The 25,186-nt window shown below is 34.1% G+C and overlaps 4 protein-coding genes across 7 annotated transcripts in view; 2 read left to right on the top strand and 2 right to left on the bottom strand.

The window, feature by feature from the left end:
- Positions 1-5,053, top strand: part of LOC105836662 (serine-rich adhesin for platelets) — a 65,135-nt gene extending 60,082 nt beyond the window's left edge. For all 3 annotated transcript variants that reach the window (XM_012680851.3, XM_012680852.3, XM_036283074.1), the window contains exons 9-10: positions 987-1,273; positions 1,376-5,053. In XM_012680851.3, the coding sequence (XP_012536305.1) occupies positions 987-1,273; positions 1,376-4,111 (3,023 nt within the window). In that variant the 3' untranslated portion in view covers positions 4,112-5,053. The remainder of the gene's footprint in view (positions 1-986; positions 1,274-1,375) is intronic.
- A 1,110-nt stretch (positions 5,054-6,163) lies between these two features.
- LOC105836669 (sodium/calcium exchanger regulatory protein 1) lies at positions 6,164-8,303 on the bottom strand. Its single transcript, XM_012680861.3, has 3 exons — positions 7,531-8,303; positions 6,852-6,956; positions 6,164-6,283 (listed from the first exon to the last, which is right to left on the bottom strand). Exons 1-3 carry the CDS (start codon positions 7,771-7,773, stop codon positions 6,227-6,229), a joined length of 405 nt encoding a protein of 134 aa, XP_012536315.1. The 5' UTR covers positions 7,774-8,303; the 3' UTR covers positions 6,164-6,226.
- A 4,791-nt stretch (positions 8,304-13,094) lies between these two features.
- Positions 13,095-16,713, bottom strand: LOC105836676 (malectin-A). The gene is made up of 4 exons (XM_012680870.3): positions 16,098-16,713; positions 15,831-16,013; positions 15,184-15,241; positions 13,095-15,111 (listed from the first exon to the last, which is right to left on the bottom strand). Exons 1-4 carry the CDS (start codon positions 16,470-16,472, stop codon positions 14,903-14,905), a joined length of 825 nt encoding a protein of 274 aa, XP_012536324.1. The 5' UTR covers positions 16,473-16,713; the 3' UTR covers positions 13,095-14,902.
- An 83-nt stretch (positions 16,714-16,796) lies between these two features.
- On the top strand, positions 16,797-19,409 carry LOC105836677. 2 transcript variants are annotated; one of them, XR_001139086.3, is made up of 3 exons: positions 16,797-17,006; positions 17,822-18,753; positions 19,102-19,409. XR_001139086.3 is itself a non-coding variant. In XM_012680871.3 (2 exons), the coding sequence occupies exons 1-2, from the start codon at positions 16,925-16,927 to the stop codon at positions 18,238-18,240; spliced, it is 501 nt and encodes a 166-aa protein (XP_012536325.1). In that variant the 5' UTR covers positions 16,797-16,924; the 3' UTR covers positions 18,241-19,246. The 2 variants fall into 2 exon arrangements, 1 of the variants encoding a protein (XP_012536325.1); XM_012680871.3 differs by having other exon boundaries at positions 17,822-19,246.
- Positions 19,410-25,186: the final 5,777 nt, after the last annotated feature.

Genomic DNA, 25,186 nt, shown 5'->3' on the forward strand with positions numbered 1-25,186 from the left:
GATTTCCAACGCGTCTCTCCCTCTCGGAACAGAACTTGCAGGTATGTACAGTGTCCTCTCGCCCTCGTAAACGGTGAGCGAGTGAGCGTGTTGGTGTTTGACGATGATTTGTGATACTTTCTGATTTGTACTGGAACTATTATCTTATCTCACTGTCACGTGCAATCATAGACATAGTATAAACTTTCGCAATATGGATGCGAAAGTCGACTCCTTTGAAAATTGTAAGCTGGTAATTATTTGGAATGAGACTATCTTCTCATAAGACTTCTACTGTTTTTCTTAAGCTTTTAATAGATTTCGCTTAAATTAGTTTAGTCTAATCATTAAAAGTTGTTTCCATTAATTTCTGATGAAAATATCGAAAATTTTACAAATTATTCTCAATGATTGCGCAATCGTGTGATATATTTACAATACCTATAACTAGTGCGATAATTAAAATATATGGTGTAAGGGCGAAAAATAAGATTCATAAGATTTATTTTAAATACAATTTTGTATCGAAGTATCTTATGAATTGTAATTCACCTGATTCTTGATACTAAAATTTTATCTGTAAGTAACGAGAGAAAAAAAAAGACGAATTTATCATATAAAATTGGAAAAATAAAGCTCGAAAATGAAATATTGTAATGTCGTGTATTTGGGACTACTCAATATCTTCTTAAAATGCAAAAGAATATGTAAAAAATCCTGTAAGAAACTTAATAAATAATTAAAAAAAAACACGCAATGTCACGTTTATTCGTAAATGAATATACGTGCGCCCCATGAATTCACTTTTCTAGGACAAAAAGTGAAACGTGTGAAACTTCGTTTCTTGATCTGATTTTAGATACGTGCACATAAAAGAAGTGAACATGGTTTTTATTTTACAATAATAAATAAAAGTGACATGACATGACGTAAAAGATGCAACATAGCATAGAATTTATTTATTTGTCAACGACACACAGCTCTAACTTTTTTTGCGTTCATTTCAGAACCTCAGCAGGATGTACTGCTCGTAGCGGAGAATGTAGCAGACAGTGAGGATTCCGAGGACGAGTGGAATTATTATCGTGTTGATACGGACAAGAAGGAAACCTTACCCATATCTATTACGACAGAAGAATTTCACGAGGACAAATTTTTCCAGCAAAAAGCACAGGAGAGTTCCGAATCTGTCGTGCAGGATAAACTGGAAGTTCAATCTCCGGAAGCAGAGAACGATATTAAATGCGAAGTATTAGCGAGAGATACCTCCTCGCTTAAGCTTATCAACGTGGATGTAAGTATCTGTCTTTTGTCGTTTTTCCCGCTATGTCTCTCGATACAGATAATTGTCTGGTGCATAAAATACACATTTCGAACAATATTGTTGTGTTTTCAGATAAGCGACGAAAAGGAATTGAGCGAGTCGAAGAAGAATCAGCTTGTTCTAGACGTACAGGAAGAGAATAAGGATCAACAGGACAACATGGATTTCCAATTGAATCCCGAGGCAGCCGAGTTCGTGCCGTTATCACCACCGTTATCGGCACAGGTACCCCAATGCTATTTGCAAGATTTTGCTATTAGCGGCTCTCCCCTGAAACAAACGCAAACGATGGATGATATTCCCGTACCGAGTGAGAGCGAGTTCGACAAGGAAGTGTGTAATCGGCCGAAGGAGATAGAAGATTTCTCGCAGGAACAACCTGCAACAGACCTGCATCTGAATAATAGTTCGCAGAGTATGGACGCATCCGAAATTTCATCGACCAAAGCCGAAATAGGTGATGATGATTCCATGCATGTTATGTCTACCTCACAGTGGCAAGCGGATATCTCGTCTCAGTGGAACGAAAAAACACATGACAACTTGGAATCCTCCTCCGAGGAGGACGATATTGTCACTAAGGATAATCCCATGGCCATGTCGCTCACTCCAGGTAACTTAAAGGCAGCGTTCGAGAAGGATATCGATTTGAATGCCGTACATATGTTGGACGACAGTTCAGACAGTGCCGAACAAGTGAGCACGCCACCGCGTTCACCCGAGCCGTATGCAAGTGAGGATCGCTCGCACGCACCCCTTTCAGAAGATTTGGAAACGAAATTGAAAATACAGAATTGCACGGAGGAACCTGTTGATGTTCAAAACCTCGAAACCTGTTCACAAACAACGATCGATAACTCTGTAAGTAAGCAATTGTTCGAGAATGATAAAACAAGCGTCTCTAAGGAGGAGGCAGTTGATATATTTCGCGAAATAGCCTTTGAAGAAGAACATCCCCAAAAAAATGCGAAAGAGGATTCCGATACAGATGAAAAGAAGGAAAAATTAAGTAAAGAAGATGAAAAAGAACTTATGGAATATGATGTGTTCAGACCGACAAATTTTGTAGGTTGTACAGGTTGTGTCCCTAAAACTTTTAACTTTATTGAAGCTTCGAATATCTCAATCGAAAACAAATTGAACCCATTTACTGACTCGACGGATTTCTTTAAAACAGAATCATCAATAGAGCAATCTGAAAATGCTACATTCGATCATAATATACACGAAAGTAGTCAAGAAAGTAAAGAACAAAAAGAAGCTGAAAAGTATATTGAGAATAAAGACGATAACAATAAAGATAATAACGTCGAACCAGACAGTACGACTGAATTAAATATATCTGGTTTGCTGCAAAAATCTAGCTTTGCGGAAGACGCGCTGCAACATGAAAATCAAGTATTTATGGGACACGTACCAACAGAAACCACAAAACTGATCGATTTCATCGAACAAGAGCAAACAGAGAAAAAAGCTGCGGAATTTATACCAACTAACGTTGATCAAGTGATCGAGGAAAAAGTCATTTCTGAAATTACTCTTCCGAAAGAGCAGGAGATTGAACCACAAAAAACTACAGAACCAAATGATATCGTAACGTTAGACAAATCGAAAGAAGAACTCGCTGGAGTCGTGGAAGCAACAGTCGGAGCCGCTGTCGTTGCAACGGCAGCGGCCGCTGTTATCAAGGCGAAAACGACGAGCGCGAAGCGTCCAACTACGAAAGCTACGACGACGAAAGCGACAACAGCGTTAACGAAAACGGCAACGAAATCCACCACGCCAACTTCGCCCTCGAAAGCAATTATGCGAACAACTCCGGCATCGTCACCAGCACAATTAGCTGCGAAGAAACCTACCACGAGTACCGCGACTCGTCCTAAGCAACTGGACGGACCAATCAAAACGACAGTCTCGAATGCCAGCGGTAAAACCACAAAGGCGATGACTACCAAGGTCACGACAACAGCAACGAGAACTAGTTCTTCTCCACGTGTAACCTCTAGTATGAAACCAAAAACTACTACTTCATCAAAGGTGAACAGCGCAGCAGCAGTTGAAAAGAAGTCGACGATGAGCGGCGACACGAAATCCATCACTAGACCCACTAGCGCGAAACCAACGAGCTCCGCTCTCAGAACGACCACTGGCATAACCGCAAAGACCACTCTACTCAAAACGACTACATCAACGACTACGAAAACGTCGACAGCCAGCGTAACATTGAAATCGAGACCCGCGTCCGCGACCTCTGCTGCTAAGACCACCACATCAACGACGTCGAAACAGTCGACGACCGTTACCAACAGCACGCCAAGACCCAGAACGGCGCCGGCTTCCGGTGGCACAGCCAAGTCGCGTGAAAGCGTCAGTAAAACGATCACGACTACGACCGGCAAGTCGCCGTTGATCGACAAGCAGAGCAAAGAGACGGTTAACAAGCAAATCTCCCGTTCTGGAGCATCAGCAACCAAGACTTCTACTGGTCGTACTTCCACCGGCACAGCCACTGGCGTTACGAGAACAACACGTACATTGTCTGGAAAAACATCGACCGGGAACGCGATTTCGCCAACGAAGAAGACTACGACTACGACTCCGACATCGAAGACCGTGACGAAAACCTCCAGCGCGACGAAGCGAATATCCTCGACTGAGAGTAAGGTACTGCAAAATGGAATTCCCAAGGAGAACGTGACTAAAACAGACGTCATAACAGTAACGAGCAAGCCGGAGGACGACGTGCCGCGGAAGGACGCGTCGCCGGTGAACGTACCGACCGATAATCAGCTGATCGCTGCTGATTGAACGGTCGATCGGGGTAAGCTGCGAACTGTGTCCGTCGTTTCGCGACCACAGACGCACACGTCGGCCTAGGGATTATACACGTCGATTATACATCGCGGGTTTTTACGTGAATCAACACACGCACACATAGGTTTCTCCTTCTTATTATTGTTTAATGGACAGAAACACGCGATCCCCGCGCCGGAACATCCGGAGAATAGTGTTTAGGGAGTTATTATACATGTAATGTCAAACTGAAAAAATTTTTTTATTGTTCTTACATGAATGTGACGGATATGTTCGTCTATCTAAGGAGAGAGCGAGGCATACCCTAAACATTGCTTTCGACAATTGCTGCCTTATCGTTATGAGGATCGATAGTCTTGTTATGTAAATATATAATTCGAATGCGTTCTCATGCGTCATTATTTTCAACTGATTCGTGAGCCCGTCTGAGATTGTCTGAGAGAGAAAGAAAGGATTCAGATGATGCTCGTGACGGCCTGAAAATGGACTTTCAATTCTGATACGGCAGTACGTTAATCTTTAATCTTTAACGGAACTCGATAAAATATGTGGATTTTTTACAATTTTTTAATTTTATATGCGCATTATTAATTGATAAAGGTTACTCGCGACACAATTTTACTCGATCGACAAAAAAGGGAAAGCAAAAGAGAAGGAGAGGAAAAGCGTATATTTATTCTTGTTTGTTCCTATTTTTGAAGTTGAATTCATTGCGAGATATATATTGACTCGTAATCATGATAATATAAACTACCTAATCTATGTGTACAGCACCCTTAATGGTTTAATGTGATATCTTTACAGTACTATTAAATAAATTCGAATAACACACAAGAGAAGCCAGAAGTTTATATGTGTATATGAACAGAGAGAGAGAGAGAGAGAGAGAAAAGGAACGGAATCCAAAAGTTCAGTTGAGAAAGAGAAGATTCAAAAGGAATTAGAAAAGTATATTGTCTTTCGACAGATGTTTCTTTTTTTTATTTTCTCTTGCAAGAGGTCTTGCACTGTCAATACTGTGTCAGTACCAACAAATTTTGACAATATTATTGTATAATTAATATTGATGTAGTTGTAGAATATCAAATAAATCAGATTTTCTTGATTCTCAAGCATCAATATCGCTGTGTGGTATGGATATTAATAATTAATATTGATTATGTGTGAGAAGAACACGTCAATATTTTCCTCATTATAGTATATGGATATATATGGACCATAATCACAGAAATAACCTCGGGTGAAAAAATATCGATGTATATTGTCAATATTGCTGATCGGTATTGTTGAAAGTGTAAGATACTTATTACCAAACGTTTGGATTCTGCTCTATCCGTTTTTCGACGCAATCAACATTGGTGAACGTCGCGTGCGCGTGTGTTTGAAACTTTTATACATCGCACAAATTTCACTTTTTTTCTATTACGTTCGATTCCTTCGTTTTTAAAAGCACGCGCTCGAACCGACGTTTGACACGATGTTTGAAACTTCGGTCGGAAGCAATTTCCTTTTTTTTTATTCCGCTTGACCCTTCAATCGTGAAATATTTTTTTCGTCTGATTTTATGAGAACCGAGACATACCGATGCGATGGTTTTTAAATGCGCTAAACGAGCGTTCCCGCTAGCACGGGGAGATCAAGGATTTAAAAAAAGAAGATTCTTTTTAAGATGAATACGTTACATGCGAGAGGCGAGTCTCCTGTGCGTGAGGACTCGCGACGCCGATCTGTACACACGCACAATATTCGATATGATATGCATTAAAATACGGCTTTGTATCAAGGACATAGCTTAGCGTTTTACATGCGCGTTTCGTATGAATGTTATTCCGATTTTCTTGTGTACGCGTATTTGTCACTATTTTATCCTTTTTTTTTTCTTAGAATTCATAATTGAATAAATAAATATTACGTTTGAACAATGTTATTTAGCATTATATCCCGCCGTATTCCCGTCTCGTCGACAATCTCGTCGTCTTCTGTCGTCTCACAATTCGGAAATTTTAAGGAAATGGAGTAGTGGACAAAAGAAAAGAGGCATCTTTATACATTTCAATCTCTTTAATGAAGTGTAATTTTATGTAGTGCTAGTTAAATTAGGAACCGGCTTTACAGTCTTTTGTATGTACGCTTAGCTGTAACGTCGCTCTTGTTGGAGGACAGGTGCTGAAACGAAAAAGAAGAAATGCATAACGTCTTTGCACGCACTTTGTCATATTGCATCATTGTTGGTTATACAAAATTATTTATATCATGTAATATTGTTGTTTATTAGAGATATGCAAACTAGGGAAGCTTCTCGAGATTTGAATTTTTACATGGAGAAAATTTTATAGTAAAAATTACTATAGTAAATGTGGAGTAAGGGAAAAATTATGAAAATTTTTACTATATTTTTCATCAAATTGTCATACATAGTATTTGCTTGTATAAATCTGAAATTTCTTCTCATGGTCATGACTACTACACATAGTAATTTTTAACATAAAATTTTCTTTTTAAAATTGATCTTGTTTAAAGTTACTTTATATCATATAATTAATATTATTTTTTTGATAAAAATCTATTATCTATATATTAAAATTTACAAAAATAATTATGTTAATTAAAAATTACGTTTAGATTCGATTTGAGTTAAGAGTTTTGTTGATTCGACAAATTTGATCTCGAAGAAAGAAATGAAATTCTATTCTATTTGCACATCTCTTATTATTTATGTCAGAATCGCACTTACCACATGCATTTCAGTGTCTGTGAATTCGTAAACTCGAATTGCTTTGAGGTCCGCGGATAAGGTGGTCTCCGTTCTGAAGCCGTTACCCTCTTTCGTGGTCATGCTCTGCGATATAAAATGAATATGTAACGATTGTAATGATTATACTGTAAAAACAGCAGCAATCGTGACAATGACGTGAGATTAGAATGCGAGATGCATCATTTCTGTATTGAAACTCCTTGATCTTTGTACTTTTCGTTATCAGGTGTGCTTTCGTGCGGAAGAAAATGCAAAAAAAGTAATCACTTCCGTCATTTAGCGCGCAGATCAGCGTGAGTTTTGCAAATGAAATGCGAAGCATCAGTGTTGCGACAATTAATCTAATCCAATTAGTTTTGTCTAATCATTTTTTACACGCACAGAAAGAGTGGTCCATCTAATGTTATCCCTTCTCAGAGAATATATTGAATCGGAGTTTTTTTTTTTTTTTTTTTGTTTTTTTTTTTGTCCAAAGGCTGCGAAGGAAAAAAATTCTCCGAGCAGCGATAGCTTTAGAGTCACTGCATTCAATGTCGGATAGTAATTTCCGGTCGCATTAATTTTGACTTGTTCATTCGTATGACGTAACGTAAGACTTCTCCGGTTCAATATGCGCGATCGAGGCGACTGCCCACTCTTTCTCACGGTGACGACCCACCTTGAAGACGAGGCCCTGGGATGGAAGCGTCTCGTCGTACATCTCTCCGAGCTTGAAGGTAGCGGTGACGGTCTTGCCATGGCTGGTGACTGTGACCATGTAGTGATCGCCGTTCTGCTGGATCTCCACCATCGGCGTGGACTGTAGGAACGCGTCGGCGAGGTCGCCCTTGCCCAGGCTCTTGATGTAATCCTCAAAGTTCTCGCTGGACACGTATTGGTACTTGCCGACAATCTGCATCATGATGACTGTGGTGTGTGTGGATGTCGAGTCAGGACCTGCGAATCACTGCCGAGGAAAGACGAATGACACGCCGGGGCGCGCCGGCTTTTATAATAACGATATCCGGGGGGGATTTCGTTAAGGGATCTCGCCAGTCTCTCGCGCGCACGAGAGAGAAAGGGGGAGGCAACCGCTACCAGCCAATCTGCGATGATTTCAGACAAAGTGTTCGACGGATTATCGTTGTCGGCGGGCTGCTGATAGAGATCGGCCGGTCTCTCCTCTTGGCTTGTCGGTTTATCGTCGGTGTCGCTGATGTACAACCCACCGCCGTGCGCGCGAGAGAGGGCGGAAAAGAGAGAGCTGCATTTATTTGCGTTTCTCTCCGCTATGGTCTGCCCGCGACCAGCATCCTGCAATAGCTCACAGTGAATTTTAATGCCTTTCTTAATGTCTTAGAAGCGTTCTCTCCTGCGACGTGGCGCAGGGTCAATTTTGTTGCTCATCTTATATTAAAATTGCTAGATGTCCTTCATTTGTGGAATTAAATACTTTAAACAAAAATTAATTGATGATCATTTAGAAATCTCTATATTATTTTTTAAAAATTATTTACATTATACTTGCAATATTATTTCTAAAGGAGAAGAGTTGGACTTTTTTTTACATATAGCTTTCGTTTTATTAGAAAACTAAAAGGAAAATACATGCGATTATCATGTCAGCAGCGAAAGAGAAAAATTATAGCATCGTTTTTCTCTCTCGTGTTTTTTAAACATTACTGTCAATCTAATATGTATCGAATTAATAAAGCAATCGTTAAAAGTAATATAATCGTCAACGTTCCAAGAAGTTTAAATATAAAAATAAAAACTCAATTCTGATTTATAAAAATAATCTTATTAATCTAATATTTTAATAAAACAAATATTCTCCTCTTCTAACAAAATGTTATTTGCTTCATTAATTTTGCTATTGAATTAATAAGTTTACTTTCAATTACACTACTGTTAGCTAATGCTGTTAATACAACATAATTCCAAGTGAGAAGACAAGAGGATCCGTCACCGATAGAAATAAATCAATATTTGCGATCGCAGAAAATGAATCGGCGAGTTCCAAGTTTCAAATTTGAGGTTCAAATTTCGATTTGGCTGATAGCCATCAATTGAATTAGATACGTCGCCGTATACTTCAATTTAATTTTTACGCCCTGTTATCGATAACCTCTTTATCGCGTATCTTTCGCTTCGAGAGTGGAGCCTTTTACTTTAAACGCGCAAACATATTCGCGCCGCTTATCGCGCGCAGAGGACAAAGTTAAATGACAGGTGAGCTTATCGATGGACGATGGGCCGGCCGCACGGACCGTTCGTAATTTAAATAACACTTGAGACGAAACGTCGATCACGTTAGATGCAAAAACATTAGTCACATATGTTACATATATACGTGGCTCGAGTCACGTTAAGCCGTATACCGATGTGTCACCTGTTTATTAACATTCTTTTTCTATTCTAAGACCCTGATTACGCGCGAAATGATGGATGGATGGATGAGGATTCTCTCTTTGCATTCTCATCTAAATTTTCCAAATAGATACGGATAATCGAGACACATAATGTGCACGTATGTACTCATATACTCGGCCATCGTGAAGCAAGAGAACGCTAGCTCCAGCAAGTGAATCGCTCCGCGTTTCACGGCCGCTAGACGAAGGTCAATGTTCACATCGCTCGTTAATCATTAATAATTGTTGTCGCAAGAGATATCGTCGTTTCCGTTAATCAAAGAAAAATGCGTCATCTTATTGCAATTAATAACGAGAGATTCGTATGCGAGCGGAAATACTGTTCAAAATAATTCGTTGTACGATTGCACGAAGCGTTTTTATTTTAAATCCAATTTCGACATTTCTTTAACCAAATTTTAATTAACCAAGGTCAATTTATTTTCCGGATTTTTCGGAATTTCTTGACTATAATCTTGGTGACACTTTTTTCAAAATTTCTATACGAATTAAAATTTTTTTCATAAACTAAAAAATCTACATTTTTTTCTTTAAATTTAGACATAAATTCTAAAGTTTTTTAAGATTTGTATTAAAATCCGAAAAAATTTTTTAAATCATACATAAAAATTTTGAAAGTTATACAAAATTTTAAGAAAAGATGTAGATTTTCTCAGTTTCTGAAGTAATTCCAATTTGCATAAAGATTCTATGAAAAAGTTTTACAAAAAAAAATAGAAATAAAACAATTTTCTTCAACAAAAGGTTATGAACAAAAATAAAAGTTGTTACTTTTGACAACTTTGAATATTTGAAATTTTGAAAAAATTCGAGGCTTCACACTTTCAAAGTTAATTTCAAAGGTTTAAAAATTCAAATTCTTTTGAACATTCAAAGTTGTCAAAAATAACAGCCCTCATTTTTAATCTTAATAATAATACAAAATCTTTATTTCGATCATTTATTTGTTACAACAATGACATAAATAAAATTTCGTTGTTTGACACTAACAAAGTCACATGTCTGATTGTAACGGACATTTTATCTTCTCTTATTATTTTAATGGTCGTTATTGTTTCTTGATTGACATGAGTTAGAGCTTTTACATTTTTTACATCCGCTTTTATACTTTAAAAAAATGACGTAACTACAGCAATCTTGCGTTTTTATAGTTTACACTGAAGCAGATTCGAAATGTGAGTTGAAACGGTTGCGTACTTTATGTACACTGCGTCAACGATTCGTTTCATTCCCTTAGTAAGTTTATATAGAATATGTAACATATCCTATTACATAAACTCGCTTTTATTTTTTTATAACATATTTAAAAATTGTATTGTAAAATTTTAATGATGTTCAAACTGATGAACTTTGTTTCTCGAGTTATGTCATTGTTGTAACAAATAAAAAATGTAAGTAATGCAGAATGCGCGATTTTTTCACAAACTACCAAAATCGGATCAATTAAAGTTAGCGGTTTTTGGAATTAAAAGAAATGTCCATTTTTTTAATGGATATTTTATATTAAAATACAAAAAATTTCAATTTAAAAATATGAATATTTGTAGATATTTACTAAATACATAACTTATTACAAACAAGTAGATGTGTAAACGCGAATAGAATATGTTGCAACGGTTTTATTTAAGGAAAGGAAAAGAATACTTCTATCAATGGAGATAATTCGTCTCCAAGAAAATATTAATCTTTCATATTACTTCTCTCTTCCCTCGCTCCCTATAACTCTCGCCGGGCTCTCCACGCCCGACGAGAGATTTTATCTTCAATCGAAAAAAAAACATTGTTATTCAAAATCTTGCCGAAATGTCGATAGGAGCTTAAACTGCACTACGTGCAAGAACGTTTGATCTCCGATGCATCACGTCAGTCTGCTGATACGGATAAGAGGCATTACAAGTAAGCACTTGGCCGCTCTCTTTCTCTCTTCTCTCTTCAAGGGCAAGGAGAGGATAGGGGCTGGAGGAGAGTCGCCCGTCCCGGCCCGTCATTGGTACCGAAACCACCGAGTACGGTCGCTTGAATTGACAGCTAATTGCCGGCGATGAGAGCGCACATCAAAGACTTCGACGACGACGACGACGACGCGATGCGAGGACGACGCGCCGTCCGTCGTCACGTGACGTCCTGTCCGTCTCACAGGGAATGAATGAGCTCGTTCCCATTAAGAACGTACGTAGATTCTTTACGTTGCAGGACGGCCAATTGAATTTATTATACCTACGTACGTATATACTACGTATCCCGTTTGCCAGTTCGGTTTACGAACAATCGCGCGCGATCGATCGTCGCCGAGCGACTCCTTCGGCGATCTTATACCCGGCTCAAGTTTGGCGATTCCGCCTCCTCTTCATTCTTTTCCTTCTCGCCCACAGACTTCTATAATATACTATATATAGTATATTATATAAGTATACCTATTATAGAAATCTGTGTTCTCGACGCTGTAAAATAGTTGCACGAGCTGTAGTTATTGGCGATCAGAAAATACCAAACAAGCGAGAATTTGTCGGCGAGAATTTCATCGAGGGGATTGACTGTTCCAATCAAGAGAGCAAAAAAGTTTTTTTGTTTAGAAAACTGTTGCACGTACGCTGTTTTTACATATTTACTTGTACGTGTTTAGTAAATATCTAGAAATTTTCATATGACTAAATATTTATTAGTTTTTACGTTATTTAAATTTAAAAACGGAACACATTTTTCAAGTCGGCTGACACGATTTCAACGAGTTCAGAAACTACTGAAACTACTAAAGCTATTTTGACTTTTAGAGTATGTGTAAAATACATGTTTATCGTATGAACTAGAACTAAATGAAAAATATTGCAAATTATAAAAATGCACGGTTAAAAAAAATAAGTATAAAAAGTAAATTTATTTAACAAAATCGATTAAATTTAACATGTATGAAAAAATAGTAATCTACAAATACAAATAGTTATGTAACATAATTGTTATATCACAATAATCCTAATTTATATATAATAAAACAGATATATTTAAATAAACAGATATATATTTTACAAATTGAAGTTGATAGCTTCAAAATCATGTCAGTCGACTTGAAGAATGTGTTTATTTCTAAAATTAGATAATAAACATTTAATCGTATAACAATTTGTAGATATGTACATACAAGTAGATGTGTTTTTATATTCTAGTTTAAAAGTCCAAAAGGTTTTTCTATTTTTGGAACTTTAAAAAAACTGCTGCATATATTCTTCTACACAAAAATTCCAAAAATAGAGCAACCTTTTGCACTTTTAAACTAAAATTCCTTTAAAATCACGGATGATAAATTTATAGTTAAGTAATAGAATTATATAACAAGATAATTTGTAAATAGTAGAAAATAAATATGTATACATAAAAGAAGTAAAGAGAAAAATAAATTTATAAATTTAATTAAATAAATATTGATGAAATGCATCTATAAATTTTATTAATTAAAAAAATTTTTGAATTATTTTATGTATATTGTTTTCTAGTTCATGATTAATATTTAAAACTAAAAAGTACGCGTTACAAGAACATTATTTCATAGATTCTATAACCAACATTAGATCCTGAAAGTTTAAAAAGTAGCGAGAGTATAAATAACAATATGTAAGCATTTTCCTTTTTTTCAAGGAAAAAAAGTATGAATCGATATTGAGATAAGATTCGTTCTTGTCGAATTATCTATTTGACAGTATAGGACGATAAAGTGTGTCTGTATTATATAATGTGCACGATATACAAAATAACAGTTCGATAAATGCGATTAGAGTTATTTTCATACGAAAACAGGGAAAAATAATACGAAGGATCGTCTTATCATAATAACAGTTTTATTTATTCCAATGTACAAGATTGATCATATTATGAATCAACATACTTTGATATTTAATGGACTATAAGACTTTTATCTGTTTTCAAATATCCACCTGGAAAAAAATGTTTCGTATAAAAACATATAAATATATATAAAATGCCCATATATGTTTATATTAGTTTCCTTTCTTTCGTAAAATTTCTGTTTGACATGAAACAATAAGTCATACCGAAAAGATTGAAACTAATTAAAAAAATAATTTTTAAATTGCTTCTTTTAAAAAAGCTAAGTATGAAAAATTGTTCATATAATATAACCATATATATTCTGGAATATGGACAATTTTTCATACTTAACTTTTTTAAAAGAAGCAATGCAAAAATTATTTTTTTAATTAGTTTCTATCTTCTCGATATGACTATTATTTTTTCATATCAAACAGAAATTTTACAAAAAAAAGGAAAGTAATATAAACATAAAGACATATTTTATATATATTTATATATGAAACTTTTTCCCGGGCATCTCGATAACATATCTCGATAAATATAAACTAAAAGCTTACTTCATATTATAAATTATATAATAAATGCCATATCGATGTTCAAATTTTTCGAAATCAGGTTGTGTAAGAGAAAACGTGACATAATGTTTGATAAATTACGAACACTATAGGATATAAGATTTTAAAATACAAAGCAATAAAAAATTTTCAGCACAAATTGTCATATATCCCTTGAAAGTTTTCTACACATTGATTTCTAGAATCAATCAATATATATGTATATATATTTAACTTTTATATATTTAGATATTTATCTGGTATGTAAAATACAGGTGTATATGCAGAATTACCCCAAAATCTACACACACACACACACACACACACACACACACACACACACACACACACACACATCTCACACTTCAATAAGACATTTTTTTTAATTGACTCATTTAATCAGAATATACATTGAATTAATTTTTTAATTAAAAGGACGGTGAAACTGAAAATAAATTTGTAAACATAAAAATTATTTTACAATTAAATGATAACGTTTTATTACGCTCAAGCTGATTAACATGGATACTTTTTTGAATTTTAATAGTGATTTAATTACCAAGAAATTTAAGATATATATTAAGATATATAACTTTTCTAAATTCAAAATATTCCTTAAGAATCGATTATAAATTTGTTAAAATATTGTTACTAAAATAAAGAGATTGGAGATTTTTAAGCACTTTTACATCAGGTATTTCGAATTCTTTACACTTTCATTCTTAGAGCAACTATATAATGTAATATCCATACATTAATTTAATTTATGTGGATAAAAAATTCAAGGATTTTTATAAATTGAAATATGTTAGCGGTTTAAATAAAACAAATTAATTTTATTATATTAAGTAGATTTTAAAAATTATCACTTTAATTTTCAAAATTAGCTTAAGAATTAGTAATCTTAAGTAATGATTTAGACTTAATTATAAAATAATTAGATATTAAATGTCATGAACAAAATTATATTAATTTTTTCGAAAAAAATTAACGCTTATAAAATATTCCAAAAATCAATATTCAAGTAAACATGCGGAAAGCACATCCCAAATAATATCTACATTTATAAATTATTAATAATAAATATTCTCACATACACACACTAAATCTGGCAATGCAGAGGAGCATAGATAAATGATTATTTATTTACACTATTTAGACGTCCTCTCATGGATTGAGCGAGCCTAAATAATCGGGAACACTGTTACCGTTAAGTACAAGGCATTTCTATGCGCGTGTTCGCTTATAATTTACATAAACAGAACAATAATGGGATAAAAGCGCCGATGGCTACAAAAACAGGTAACATTATAGACGAATCGTCTATCAAGTATGGGTCGGGTGTTCTCGGCCCACTTGTATGTCTGCTACGTACGGTGGTCTCCTCCTCCTCTTCTTGTATACCGTGATAATCCTCCGGATCGGGCGGTATCGGTCCCAATTGCGGTACATCTAAGAAATATAATATTTACGTGAATATTTTAATTGCAAAAAAATTCAACAGTAAAATAAAAATATACAAACCATCCAAAACACCTTTCACAACTGCTATACCATTTATTTTCGGATTGTCCCTATAACCCTGTAAAATTAGAACAAAATTAATATAATTAATGTAATAAATTGGCAGATTGCTTGAAAAGTTATTCTAAAAAGTAAATACAGACTCTGAAGTTCTTAATACTTATGTAGCTTATGCAGAAATTATAAAATTTAAAATTCAAATTAGTAAATTAAAATTAGTAAAGTTACATATTTGATACAAAATGATCTTTGAGAAATCGAAATCGAACAAAATGAGAATACAAACTTTATGATTTTATTGTGATATATAATAGCAAAATTTTAAAACTTCTGCAATTACAATATGGAATATTGAGAATAGAATCTGACATTCTTTGGTTTATTTTAGGAAGAAAAAATCCTATGAACATGTCCCAAACTGCATAGTTTTCAAAATAATATGATTATTAGTGGAAAAATATTTTATGTGTACTAGAAAATAATTCTTAACACCACACATTAAATTAAATATCTCTAAACTATTTTCCAGCTTTTGGTGTTCATAGGACTCTTTTTTCCTAAAAATAAACCATGAAATATCTCCTTCAATTTTTTGTATTCACTCAAAGAAATGACCTTGTATATCACAAAATATATTAATTAATTACTTTTATAAATTCTACTCTTATCTTCCCCGCAAGAATATCTGATTCCTCATCGTTGTATATCAATTTTCCACCCTGCACCCTGAACGGAACGTATTCGTCATGTGCCACACCTCGACCAACCCTCTCGAAGATATCCAAATCAGTGACAACAGTATGATCACCGTTCAGGACAACGTCAAAGACCTGGAATAGAATTACATCTGATGTATTTAACAGAAGTAACAGTTTTCAATGAGATAAATCTATTTCGCAAAAAACGATCATCACCTTCATGTTCGGCGAGTTGAAGTACACCTCGCAGAACTTGAGTATCATGACGTAGTTCCCATCCTGGCTGATCGGGATGTCGTATCCAAAGGTGTTGTGATGGTAGCGCTCGGTCTGATAGAGTATCTGGTCCACGTTGTTGACGCGCCCGATGATCAGCTGCTTCCCATAGTCTGAGGCCGTGCCGACCTTACCACCCATGAGCGGGTCCCTGGCGTAGTGTATCCCATAGCTGTCCGTGTGCGAGTCGCCACCCGCGTTGATTGCGTATATTACCTCGAGACAGTGGAAGCCGGGAACGCCGAGCAGGAAGAAGAGGAAGAGCAGGCGAATCGCCGGAAGGTCCCGGTCGTTCACCGTCGACAACCGCATCATTCTCACGGCAGTCGTCGTGTCATCCGCAACTCTAGTAGAACAGGATTCGACTTGTTTCTCGACCGAGGCACAGCGTGTTCATAACTTGCTCGTCGTCGTCGTCGACCGGCACACTTCGGTGTCCGAAATCGCGTGAATTTTCATGGACCTATTTCCTTATCTTACGCGCGACTGAAACCACATGGCCACGTCGCACTCATCACGATAAAAAATCCTACACGTCCGGTTACACACAGCTAGTGGTCGTGCGCGGCTCTCGGTACCGCTACGTTTTAGCTTGCCGGTTAGATCACTGACTTATCGACGCGGCAACGGGGCAGCGGTTCGAGCAGTTTCGGAAGTGTCTTGTCGGTGGGCGCCACTCGTCCGTAATTACGCCTCAGAAATGTTGAAGAACTTTCAAGTGCTTGTCAGAGAAATAAATTATTTAAAAAAAGCTCACATTTTTAATAATGGATTTGCACGAGAAAGACTCGTTAACTTCGTCGGCTGATGGAGGCTCTTTGTCTCCTTCCGAAGGAGATTTGTTCGAAGGTAATGCAATCAGATCTTTAGATCTTCTCTCTTCCCTAAAGGTAAAAATATAATGTCAGTCTACTGGCTTTAGGAAAGCCATATTCAAGGATCTATTTTATAACTTTTAATGACAGCGTATTTTTATGTTGTTATTATGTAACTTTACTATACAAGATACTTGCCCAATGACAATATAACAATATCATTGTTAAAGAATTAAAAATAAGTCCTTAGACACTCAATAGTATTGTATAATATTTTGATAATGTCAAATATATACTTAATCTAAACTATCAATAATATAGAGCGATAATATTAAGTGTGTAGAAACCACTTTTAGTTGCTGCATAGGATCTGCACCTTAGGAATTAAAGATTTATCATATTTCTAAGTACTATCAAACATTAAAGTTTTATAGATTGTTCTATTATTATTTCTGTAAAATTTTAGAGCGTAATTCTTACATTTATTTAAAAGTTATTTTATTTTTGTCTCTTGATTTTTATGTAAAATCTTGTTTTATAGTACTTTGCAAATGGAGAGAGAAATAGCATTACGAATTAAATCAAATTTTTTACATATACTAATAAAACTCTAATAAATATTTGTGCAAAAGTTTGTTTGGATTCATTTACTTAATTGGTATTCACAACTAAAATTTTTTGTTACTGATTATTTAAAAAAAAAATGAGGTTACAGTTTTTAAGTTCCAATAACTTTTGATATTATAAAGCAAAAATATTATATGTGAATGGATTGACAGCAAACTATATGAAGTAGGTAAAAGCATCGTGAAGAATGCTAATTCTAAAATTCGATTCTTGATATTTCAGGTCCTTCGACATCTGAAGATTCATTCTTGTCCAAACTTCTTCCACTTGAATCTGTTATTTGGTATTGCAATAAAGACAAAGACACTACAGCTGGAACTAAAACCAAACTCTACTTAGATGTTCTAAATAGAGCAACCTCATCTAATGAACCAGAAGAGTTTTATAAGTTAATGTTGCTAGCTGAAAAACTACACACAGAAATAGGTTGTGATAACTCAGTAAAGATATGGAAAAGAGTTAAACCCATCTTAACCATGTGCTCCCGAATTGGTTTAAATGAAATAGCTCGTGAAATCGCTCTTTACCTTTACAGCGATCCGGAGAGTGTTTCTGCATTTATACATGGTTTTAATAGACTTCGCATATCAGATCCATTTCTGAAGCAGTTGATACGTAAGAAGAGAGATTCATTGATCTAACTGCCAACGTTGAAATTTTAATAGCTGGAGAGAGAGCTCAACGAGATAAAACACTGAAATTTGTCGAATCAAGTATTCCATGTTTCATCCAATTTCTTGAAACTTCAAGAAACGATTAAGACGACCGTAATTAAGTTTTCTAAATTAGATTTTTGAAAAATCTCATGGTCCTTCAATACTCAATGTGCCTATAACCCCAAAATCAATTGGAGGAGAGAAAGAATGAAAAAAGACTGATAACAAATTATGATTGGGAGATATACTGAACTATATATTATAAAAGTTAAATGAAAAAATAGTTACTGCCACTCCTCCATCTTCAAACAAACTCTTACTGGATTACATCCTATGCACTGCTCAAATACAATCTGTAATTCTCAACTGGGATCAAACAACCTTAGATAAGCTTCAAAAATTGAATATAAAAACATTTTGCTCTCAAATCAGGATCAGCAAGAGATTTGTTGAAGAAAATGTATATGAAAATGGAGAAATCATCAAACTACAGGATTTGTAAGATTTATTGATTTATTGGAAAAGATATGTATATGATGAACTTAAGGAAAAATTTTATCAAATGATAAAAATTTAATTTAATTTTGATATTTTTAATTAAGTTTAGTTTTATTATTAAATTTAGTTATAAGTTAATACTTGAATAAGTTCAATTTAAAATACTTAAATTTTGCTTATTTTCTTTTTGCTTATATTTTATATATTTTTCATATTTAAATAGCATTACGTTTTTTGAAGACTGACTTTTTTTAAGTTGTCATAAGATATAATTAAGAATTTTATGTTCCTTCTATCTTTAAGAATCTAAATGAGGTTAACAAAATAATGTAGTTCGTTTTGTTATAGATCTCAGAAAAAAAGTTCAGAAGCTTCTCGAAACCAAATAGACTTGTTATTGTATTTAATATATTTTTATATTATATTTTTTTCAATAAAAAGAATATATTTTTCTTAAAATAACAAAAAAATAAAACTTCTCTCACAAGCCAGATAACCGATCTGCAGTCATGTAAGCAAATCCATTTGAGTTTAATATATTGTAAACACATTTTTAGATGTTATATACACACGCGTGTATGTGTATGTGCAAAATATGAGTAATAATATTTAGGAAAATATTGGAGCAAAATCCAATTTTTAGCTTAGGAACAACAGAAAAGTAAAAATAAAAACTCATATATAGTGTTAATATAGATAAAGGAGAAATTAAAGCTTAATTTTATTTTTATTTTCTTTAATGAAAAAAGGAAAAGTTTATTATCCACGTTAGATATCCGAGATTTTTATTCTTTGTATCTTGATAATCGTTAAGTATGTTTTAAAAGATACTATATCTGTTCTGTTATAAACTTGCCGACAATATAGATTCAGTCTTAGCATCAATTATTATATTTTATTTTATAACAAATTAAAAATTAATTTATAAAATTTTAATTGTCTAAATTAATCAAAAAGCGTCTTGTTATAGTTAATGATTCTATGACACAACAGAAGAATAACTAATGTTATTAGGATATTAACATATAAGATATTATTAAAACTATATAAAATTATGAAACTATATAAGAATTTCGAAATCAGTAAATTGTTGAATTCACATTTCTAAGTCATGACGTTTGAGTCAAGATCAATTTTAATGTCTATTCGTGACAGAATACGATATCACTAAACTCGATTAATTAAGCTTTATTTTCTGATATCTTCATGAAAACCCGAATTTATCGGAATAAATAAACAAAATTAATTCTCATTAATTTGCAACTCGTTAATAGATAACTTATGTCGGGTTGAAATCTAGTTCGTCATTCCAGTAATAAAACCGAATACAATTTCGCTGAGCTCGTATTTGCGACGACAAATATGCAATGACATGACATAGGCTTTTTTTTGTTAATTAACAATCGGAAATTAAATTAGCTGAGTTTATACTGATATCGATCTTCATCTTAATCCTTCCGTAGAATATATAATATATTTTATATAAACTCGAGACAGTAAATGTAATAATAAAATATAAATTTTTAATTTAATTTTTTTATTTTTACTTCGACTTTATCGTGACGCGCATCTCATTAACGATATGTATGTCAATAACGAGTCGAAACGCAGACATTTCTGCATTTTGTCTTAACATTTAAGTAGGAGGAAGAAATAACAATCGATAAACTCCAATTGATATCCTTTAAATTTCTTTACTGTCGATACGATTATCGAATTTACAAACGACGAATTTATTCGTATTTCGGCCGGCGATTCGCTGTTCAAAATAAATCCACGGTCTTACATCATTACTACCTATACTTACTTGAGGCCTCCGTTTATTTTTAGTGAAAGTTTCAATGAAAATCAAAAATACCGCATAAGATTTATTTATATACTTTTTACAAGAAAGAATTGATGGTTAAATAAAACTTTAAATTGCATTAAGAATTTGTAACTGTAATTTGTCACGAGACATCCGATTTACAAACGCATTGTGATGTACTTAATACGTGATAAATTGCAGTGAATTAAAAATTCTTTATGTAATTTAAGGTCAGCATTTAGTAAGAATAAAAAATATTTTTCGAAATTTAAACAATTATGAAAAACCAGCAGCCTTTTCGTCAAACTTTAAGAATAGGCGACGAATTTTTACTTCTTTTAGTTCCAGATCTTGCTGTAATAGAATTTTAGTTATTGAGATTTACAAATGAGAAGATAATTAAGGAAGAAATAATACGGAACTGAAAGAATTTTTATTAAAGAAAATGTTTTTAGCATTGAAGAGCAAACTTTAAATGGTCAATCGATACAATCAACCTTCTACTCCAAATAATCAAGGAATTCTCCTTCAGTTTTCATTGAGATGAAGGCTGAAGATTCTGGAACACCCTATATATATCATTTGAAAAAAAGAATAAGGCCGTCTAAACGTGGTCAAAGAACGAGCGAACGAGAGAGAGAGAGAGAACAAGGTCAAGATGATATATGTTGTTCCTTTGTGCCAAAGTAAACGAAACATTTTAGTACAAAGAAAATTACAGTATATATTTAAAGAATTCGAACGAATTTTACAAATAATAAATCATATAATAAATTAACATATATATATATATATAGTATGATATATAGTAAATTAAAATAATTTAAGATGTCGAGATAGATTTTTTATATTAATGTTTTATTAATAGGTTTATATTGTTATTTATACATATATATTAATATTTAATATTTTTTAAATAAATCTTTCGTTAAGCATTGAGGAAGTTCCAAAGATGGAAAATGATGAGAAATATCGATGCAATGATACAATAGGTATATTGATATACACAACGCACTGATAAATGATACAATAGTGTTTTAGAGTTCGAAAAAATCATATGGAATGTTCGGAAAATAAAATAAAAGAAAAACAATTCTATTATTTATTAGACAGAGTACACAAAAGAAAATATATACGGATACTATTCATATAAATTAAAACTAAATTATATATTTTAATTTTTATTACAACTTTGTAATAAATATTTTTACGTTATGTATAAAATATTTTTTTAAGGGGAGCACTATGTAAACACAAAAAGAACATGTTTTTGTTAATTTTCGTAACGAAACTATTATATGAAAATGAAGTTTGGTACACATACATATTTCAACAATATATAAAAATTTTTTTGACTTTGGTCTCACAGATTAGTTTATACAAGCCCAGCAAGGTCGGTTATACAATACGTCATATATCACAATCGGATCTCGGAACGCAGCCGATGATCCAATGAGACAATTTCATTGGAAGATCAGAGTTCGAAGCCTGGCTGTGAGGTATTATTTTTCTTAATAAATTATTTTCAGACTTTTCAGGTAAGAGAGGATTCTAAGATGCCAGTAAGCATCAAATTTCAGTTTATAACTGCGTTTCAAAATTGATGAATTTGTCAGCGCACAGTTTATATAAGCTGAAATTATATTAATATATTAAAGAAATTAGAATCAGCACCGAGATCTAGCTGCAGATCGTTTAGGTTTTCTCAACTTATCTATATGTTTAATATTTATCGGTCTAAACATTTATTCTTTCGTAACTGTTTAACAGTTTACGATTCTGGAAAATTTTAGGAATGTTCGATATCGCGTGAAAAGTTCATTGACTTTATTTTTTGTAACTCTTAAATGTTATAAACTTCACATTATTCTGACACAGCTTTTTTTACTGCATATGTATTATACCTGCACAACTAATCGACACTACTATTACAAGTTGTACCAATAGATTCTCGTTCGTAAAAACTGCTTGAGACCTTTCAATTTACGTAAAAAGAAAATAGAGAAAACCTTCAAAGATATTTTGGCTCTACAATATTAATTAAAAATTATCGAAATTTATAAATTGCACAGTTCTTAGACTTATCCTTCTTTTTCAAATCGACAACAGAAAATGTTGGTAGCAAATATCCGAATTTAACTCTAAAACCAGCTGTAAAAAAATTAGTTTATAGTGATTTATGTAGCGAAAATGACTTTTCTGCAGCTTTAAGTGAATAACTTTTAAACGAATAAGCAGATCCAAATAAACTTTTGCACGAATATTCATTGGAATTTTATTAATATATGTAAAAAATTTGACTTGTAACTTTACTTCCTCATCGAATTTGCAAATAATACGATTTTACATAAGAATCAACAGCAATAAATAAATTTTTAAACCAATGATATGGTGTTACGCTCAAATCTTAGAGATAAATCAGATGCAGTAATAGAACAATCTATGAAATTTTTAAATGTTGAATTTAATAATACGTCGATCGAGATGTGAAAACACAAGTGCCCTTTATCGTGCCTTTGTTGTCAAAAATCGTACAAAACAAACCAATATACTAACCGACGCAAAAATCATTCGTTCGAAGCCTTGCTTCGATTTTCGAGCAGGTAATACACGGTGTTGAATAAAGTACGGGAACTGCGGGCCAAATATTCTCCAGCTGTTTCGAACAGTATACCCCGAGGGGAGACATTGGGCCTGTTCTTTGTCGCTGCACTGTTGTACTGGTGCAATAAGAATGGGAAAAAATATTTCTGTCTTATTCTAACTTACTGCACCGGTGCAGCAGTGCAGCGACAAAGAACAGGCCTATTATACTGGTTCGTTTCGTACCTCAGCCTCAGAGCCTCCTTAGCCTGACCCAAGTCGGCTCGACTTATGACCGTTATTGCGATGGTACGACGCATCTGGTTGTAGCCTAGCAACACATTGACGGAAAGGTGCGCGTTGTCCGACACTCGTCGAACATGGCATGGAGCTTACCTCCTGAAATATTTAAGTATACCTATAGATTTCACACACGCAACAAAACGCCGCGGCACCTCGCTCTCCTCGCTCGCATCGACCGTTTAAATACTTTAAATAAATAACAAAGACAATCTTTTTCCTGTTATTCCTCTCTTTCTTTTTCCTATAGTTTTTTTACGTGGAAAAACGTCGACATGGAACGAAATTCGCTATAGAAAACATATGTTTCTTATTCTTTTTCCTCGTTCTCGTTTTCCATTTCTAATACAGAGAGAATTGGAGTTAAAAAAATGTAACGTTTCCTTCATCCTTGCTTCGTTTTTTTTCCTTTTTCCCTTTGAAGATATGCATATTGTTGATAACATGTATTCAATGATGTCAGATAAATGTTAATTACAAAAAGTCTTGAAAGATAAGCACGCCTGATACAAGCGGCTCGACAGCGATTAGATAGAGCTAAATGGCTAGTGCAGAAATAAAACAATTACAAGAATTACCGCGATGTTCACAATTATCAAGAAGCAATTGCTATAATTATTGCGCCAATATAATAAGTTTCGTTTAGAGGCGGGAAAAAAAGAAAATCATGAGATTCGCCTTCTAGCGCTCTATGCTCATTTTTTTCTAGCACTTCTACGTTCCTGACGTGAACTTTACCTCTCTCTAGCTGTCTCACCTTTCTCTCTCTCTCTCTCTCTCTCTCTCTCTCTCTCTCTCTCTCTCTCTCTCTCTCTTCCTTCCTCCCTTCCCTCACCCGCCGCCGTTCCCACCGCATCATTGCTGCAATGACGTTCAAGAAACTTCGAGAACCACGTGGTCGAATTAAATCGTTATCGATCGCACGGGATCGCATTTCCTCCTTTTTCTCCTCGCACATAAGACTACACGTGTGGCTGGCATTGGAGGCGGAATTCAATTTTAATGTCTACCTTATGAGGAGATATGTGATTTTACGATGTATTTTTTTGGAGCTGTGTCAACGCGCCAAAACGCGAACAGGACCAGCGCGCTAATAAAATCAGAAAATCTGTCTTTTTACAATCTTATGCTATATTTAATCTTGATATTACTACATATATTCAACATATGAAATACGACATTTTGTTATAGTGTAGCGTATAATGTGACATCCTAGATGTTATTTTTTTGTTCTGGAATTGTCAATGTGACAATCATAAATTTCGTTTTCATAATCTTTGCAATAATTTTGTATATATATATATATATATATAAACTATAATATACCCGTCATACTAAAAATTGTATGATATTGCAGTTTTCCAAAAATTATGCAGAAATTTTGGGATATACATATAAAACTACTTTATTGAATTATAACGTAAGGAGAATTTCCAGTAGTTGAAGAATAAACTTTTACGAGTGTACAGGAATCGATTTATTCGCAGAGGTAGTCCGGCGTGGTAAATTAAATTCGCGAATGTTCCAACGTCCGTCCAACGAGATGCCACGCGACGATGAAAATTTTCCGCTCGTAACGCGATCGCAAGGTGAGAATTAAGTACGGGGCTGACAATCGTGTAGTCGTGAGTCATGCACGCTGGAGATTAAACACGCGTAATCATGCGACTCGCTTGGGCGAGAACCACCACGCGGTCGTCGGATATCTCATCGTCGATTCCAAACGACTCTCTCTTTCTCCCT

Source organism: Monomorium pharaonis, chromosome 2 (genome assembly GCF_013373865.1).
Source record: "Monomorium pharaonis isolate MP-MQ-018 chromosome 2, ASM1337386v2, whole genome shotgun sequence".
NCBI classification, from domain to species: domain Eukaryota; kingdom Metazoa; phylum Arthropoda; class Insecta; order Hymenoptera; family Formicidae; genus Monomorium; species Monomorium pharaonis.